Here is a 5,837-nt window from a genome sequence, read left to right as displayed (position 1 = left end):
TGTATAAGGAATTGTATTTCATGTTAAGTATGGGGGAAGCTTCTCTATGTCCTTATGTGTCAAACAGATAGAGAGAGAGAGAGACACACACACACACAATCACACACTCCTACTACATAGCAATGCTTGTAGGGTTTAGACATCAGCTGATGGTTTACCCTTGTTCCAACTAAGACACTTAAATGACACTCTTAAACTCCTTCTCTGTACACTTAAACGTGACCTATTATATACTCTTTTCAGATCCATACTTGTATTTTGTGATATACTAGAACATGTTTACATGCTTTAATGTTAAAAAAACCACTTTATTTTTCTCATACTGTCCACAGCTGCTGCATCTGTATCCATGTACAGTTGTTTCAGCTGGAGACTGACTGCAACAAAGTATATAGCAGGGATTTGTACTGTGAAAAATCATCAATAAAGGCTTTTTAACCATATGCGACACAACCACGTTTAACATGAAAATCTAATTACAACTATGTAGATATGACAGAAATATGGAAAAGCAAAATAGGTTCCCTTTAAGCTAATTCATGTCCCTACACTATAATTTATTTCAAAATATGTCATGGCTTACACAAAATATGGCCCCATTTATACCCTACCTGCAATTTAAACTCTCTGTACTCCGTTTGCTGTTCCATACAACGTACAAAGCAATGCAGTTTAGCTCCAAGCTTTTCAAGGAGAAATGTGGGAATAGTGTACACCTAAACATCGGAATGCTTTTTCTTTTTTCTACATAAGCATTTGCTGTTGTTGACCCAGGAATGCATATATACTGTATAACGGACATGACACCCGTGTGTGTGTGTGTGTGTGTGTGTGTGTGTGTGTGTGTGTGTGTGTGTGTGTGTGGTGTGTGTGTGTGTGTGTGTGTGTGTGTGTGTGTGTGTGTGTGTGTGTGTGTATAAAAATAAATAAATATATGCTCTATAATTCAATTTCCTTACATTGTTTTCCCTTCAGTTATATATTGAAAATATATAAATCAAAATGTTTAATCTTAATCTAAATAATGTGTTTTGTGTTTCTGAAGGACACCATGTGATGTCGGCCCCGGCCCCACATGCAGGTGTTGCCTTGATCACTGCTCTAAATATCCTGGAAGGCTACAACATCACCAATCAGGTCCCCAGGAACAACACCTTCCACTGGATTGCAGAGGTAGTATACTAACTGCTTCACCCCTATACAGCGTAAAGAGTGTGCAAAGTGCAGTAAATTGCATGAATTTAACTCAAGTATTCATTTTGCGTTACTCTTCCAGGCTGTAAAGATAGCGCTTGCCTTCGCTAGTAGGCTGGGAGACCCCCTGTATGAACCTTCTGTCTCAGAGATTGTCGCCAAGATGCTGAGGTAGGTATCCCCATATCATCTTTAAACATGTGATATGTATGTCCATTGTCCACCCTAATTCAAAAAGGCTTTTTCGTTGAACCCTGCCCTTTCGTTGTTCCCATCTCCAAGTAAATCACAGGCTTCCCTACTCCGCCAGATGATCAACGACTCTCAGACCTTCCCTGTCGGCCATTATGCTCCATCATTTACCTTGGAGAAGGGTGAAGCAGCTTCCCAAGTCATGGTCATGGGCCCGGACGACCACATTGTGTCAATCATGAGGTACATCATACTGTAATTGAACTGCTAATGCACGTTGCTGAAACAAATCCCAGTGACAGTAAAGATAGGGTTGATATCACTAGGAAAGTAAACTAAGAGCTTTTTACTTGTGGCTGTTTTAGCTCTCTGAACAAACCATTTGGCAGCAGGATCGTGATTCCTTCAGGAATCCTCTTGAATAGCCAGATCCTGGACTTCTCCTGGCCTAATAAAACACAGGGCTCATCACCCAACCCAGTAATTGTGCATTCTCCCTTATTTTTTATTTGATAGCAGTTTTAAATTATTTCTTATTGAAATATTCTTTTCTGTAGCTGCTCATTCGTCATGTTTTTTTTTCTTCTTTTGTTGTAGCTTAACAGCCTCCAGCCTGGGAAGAGGCCCATGTCCTTCCTGATGCCCACAGTAGTGAGGCCTGCTGTGGGGTTATGTGGCACATATTTGGCTGTTGGATCTTCCAATGGAGAGAAATCTCTCAGTGGCATCACACAGGTTATTTAATTACTGGGAGAATTTATTAAATTAATTGATTTTTTTTTTAATCTGTGTTAAAATATATCTTTATATGTTATTCCATACTGTATATCTAATTCTTTTATCCAATCCTTCACAGGTGCTGATGAATGTTCTGTCTTCGCGTAAAAATATGAGTGACAGCTTATTATACGGAAGACTCCACCCGCAGCTGCAGCCCAACACCCTCCTGGTGGACTGTGAGTTTTTCTTATTGATCCATCTATAATGTAGTTTGGTCCAAATATAAGTCCCTTCTGAATCTATGATTGCAGCATTTGGGCAGATTGGCTTTTGGAGTTTATTTTCAATTTAAATTGTCATTTCCTGCTATTAACATGCAATTTGCAACAATATATGCCATCTAGTTGAAGAACAATCCAATTAGAGCTTCAAAAAGTAATTGTTTAATGGATTAGTTGTGTCAACTATTAAATTAATCTGCAACTATTTTAATAATTGATTAATCCGTTTCAGTAGATTTTTATGAAAAACAATTCTCTGATTTCAGCTTCTTAATTGTAAATATTTTCTTCTGACTGCAGTTTTTCACCTGTGATCTAAATACAATCTGATCATGGTACATGGTAAAAGGCTACTGGGTGTATGTTTGGTTATAAACATTATATACTATGACCTGCATACGTGAAAACCTTCATAGACATACAATCCAAACACACTGGGATTGCTACACCTGTTTTTTCCATTAGACAGATAAATCAGTTTGACATTTATTCCTCATTTTTTCTGCTACAGCTAGGTTTCTAGACGAAGATATGGAGATGCTGCAGGCCAAAGGTCACAAGGTGGAGAGGAGAGATGTTCTCTCAATGGTGGAGGGCACCCGGAGAACCAATGACCTCATCATAGGGGTAAAAGACCCCCGTAGCGCTGATGCCTCCGCTCTCACTATGTCCAACATGCCCTAGTTTACCCCCTTGCCTCCTACTCACATATAATTTAGAAAGGATCAAAGTAACACTGTATGATTGACAGTTAGTAAGGGAGTAAGGAGTCTGCTCAACACCTAATACACTAAACATAAATTAATGGCAAAGTATGGTTGTTTGACAGAAAAAACAGTCAACAAAAATACACGCAGCTTTGTCTGAGATGACCTTGTAGGAATCTTGATATGATGCCATAGATTTTTTTAGCTGACATACAGAACTACAAAGTCTTACATACCGATGTTGGTATGCCCTTCTTTCACAACCTCAAGTAACGTTCAGTTGCAGTGTAGATAGTGTTCAAAATGTATGTCCATCACTTAATGACATCTGTCAAAGTCGGCAGCCAGCCTATATTACGCAGAGCAGGATCTGTTCATAAATTCAGATCTGATGCACTCCAGGTCCACTTAAAGGGAGCAATATACTCAGGAGGTTTAGAGTGGATTTACTTTAATATTAATAGTAGAGAGAGAAAATACAAAAATGTATTGGCCTTGTGAAGCTATTTTCACAATGTTGAGTGACAGCTAGTTTTTGGCCTGGGAGGTACTGATCAGGACATTCAAGAGTGTTGCACTCTTGAACTCTTGTTGCATTTAGGATCAGGAATTCTAATGATGAACAACATGATTCTTTGCGAGAGTGGGCAGGCATAAAAAAGTAATGATGCCACACCGTGAAGTCACCATTCACAACACGTGCATGGTCCTCCACCTTTTTGCTTTTCATCTCTTCCCCATTTCACCAACATTTGAAATAACGCGTACAGTCATGTGAAATGGTGAAGGTAATACTATTTAAACCACTGATTAAGCCATACATTGTCACACCTAAACTAGAAAATTACAACCCTGCTCTTTATATGGTGTGTATAACTGTGGTGTTGTTTGGTACAGCTGCTGGAGTTTTAACTGTTACGAACAATCAATGGCTCCTTGGGACCGTGTTCAGACTTACATTACTAACACAAAATACGTCATTCAGAACTATCCATTGATTTCCTTATACAAGGGGATTTGCTTCAGTTTCACAGGTGTTAAATATTGCTAAAGATAGAATAAGTGTATTTAAATATATAATTTATGAAATTTTAGTTGTCGCATGATTTTGTTCTCATTTAATATTTTATTTAGAACAGGGATACTTGTTTTTAGAATGGGAATAATATGATTCTTTACAGATGGATTGAATGTAATCTGTCTATTTTTATATGAATATTTGTTGGGCTGTATACATTATTTCGACTTGTAACTCAATGCCTTCAATCAGCTCATTTTAGAAAAGGATGTTGTAATGGTTGTTTATTTTTGTGTACTTGTGTAATTATTTTTGGTAGCATATTTAAAGTAAGAACAAAGTTTTTCTAACGCATTACATTCTAAATGTGGTTCAGTGGAATTCCGAATGGCACATGCTGACTGATTAAATGAGCCCTTAACCTTATAGTCTTTGTTGTTGTTGGGCACTAGTGCAATATGACTGTTGATGCTTGTTTCCTGTACTGTAGACTAACATGCATTCAGTTAAGCATTTGCACAAAACCTGAACCTGTTTGATTTCATCCATGTGCATTGGTATCTGATTTTAATTCAAATCAGCATTGTCCAAATCCAAGAAATAAAATGTTTGCACACACCCTAATGTTGAACACTGGGATTTTAAAATTGTGCAGATGTTTGTTTGTGTAGTTTTTTTTTTTTACAAATTTCACATAACCTATTTATTTATTAGCTGTTGTTATTAATGTGTAGACCATCCAAGATTCTGCTGCATACACTTGTATGAGGCATTGCAACAATTAAGTGTGTATTTTATTTGGATCCATCCTTCAACATCCACTGTTACAGTCCTCATAAAGGTGTTTGTTTACATGTGTGTATGTATGTCTATATGTGGGCGGCTGTGGCTCAGTGGTAGAGCGGTTGCCTGCCAATCGGAAGGTTGGTGGTTTGATCCCCGTCCCTGCAGTCATTGTCGAAGTGTCCTTGGGCAAGACACTGAACCCCGAGTTGCCCCCGGTGCTGCGCATTGGAGTGTGAATGTGTGTGAATGTTTATCTGATGAGCAGGTGGCACCTTGTATGGCAGCCCCGGCCACAGTGTATGATTGTGTGTGAATGGTGAATGTTTCCTGTAGATGTAAAAGCGCTTTGAGCAGTTGTTAAGACTGGAAAAGCGCTATATAAATACAGCACATTTACATATGTACACTTTTTATACATACAAACATACAGTACTGTGCAAATGTCTTAGGCAGGTAAAAAAAATGCTGTAAACTAATAATGCTTTCGAAAATATAAAAAATGATTGTTCATTTTTTTATCAATTTACAAAATGCAAAGTGAGCAAACCAAAGAAAAGTCTAAATCACATCAATATTAGGTGTTACTACCCTTTGCCTTAAAACCAGCATCAATTCTTATAGGTACACTTGCAAAAAGTAGTGCAATGTTGAGGATCGTAGATCAAAAAGCCATACCTCCGACATGAAAACAAGGCCAAGCAACTCAAATGTGCACGAATAGATCATAGACAGTTAAAGAAATGGACCAACAGATCCCGTCGCTCTGGACGGAGACCAAAGGCAGTTAAAGATGTGACGTGACAACCTTTCTGAAAGATGTAACTCTTCTGCTAGCTGTGCCAAGAGACATCTCAATCATTCCCAATCTGGCAGAGACGGAGAGCGTATATGTCCGGAGATAACATAGACATAGGCTAATTATTGCTAACTAAGATGCTA

At 38.2% G+C, this 5,837-nt stretch overlaps 1 protein-coding gene across 4 annotated transcripts in view; it reads left to right on the top strand.

The window, feature by feature from the left end:
- ggt7 (gamma-glutamyltransferase 7) overlaps positions 1-4,736 on the top strand; it is an 11,896-nt gene extending 7,160 nt beyond the window's left edge. For all 4 annotated transcript variants that reach the window (XM_032520392.1, XM_032520390.1, XM_032520391.1 and 1 more), the window contains exons 10-16: positions 1,046-1,173; positions 1,277-1,365; positions 1,477-1,629; positions 1,752-1,866; positions 1,984-2,121; positions 2,243-2,342; positions 2,899-4,736. In XM_032520392.1, the coding sequence (XP_032376283.1) occupies positions 1,046-1,173; positions 1,277-1,365; positions 1,477-1,629; positions 1,752-1,866; positions 1,984-2,121; positions 2,243-2,342; positions 2,899-3,071 (896 nt within the window). In that variant the 3' untranslated portion in view covers positions 3,072-4,736. The remainder of the gene's footprint in view (positions 1-1,045; positions 1,174-1,276; positions 1,366-1,476; positions 1,630-1,751; positions 1,867-1,983; positions 2,122-2,242; positions 2,343-2,898) is intronic.
- Positions 4,737-5,837: the final 1,101 nt, after the last annotated feature.

This window comes from Etheostoma spectabile, chromosome 7, assembly GCF_008692095.1.
Source record: "Etheostoma spectabile isolate EspeVRDwgs_2016 chromosome 7, UIUC_Espe_1.0, whole genome shotgun sequence".
NCBI classification, from domain to species: domain Eukaryota; kingdom Metazoa; phylum Chordata; class Actinopteri; order Perciformes; family Percidae; genus Etheostoma; species Etheostoma spectabile.
This window is presented reverse-complemented; position numbering and strand designations above follow the sequence as displayed.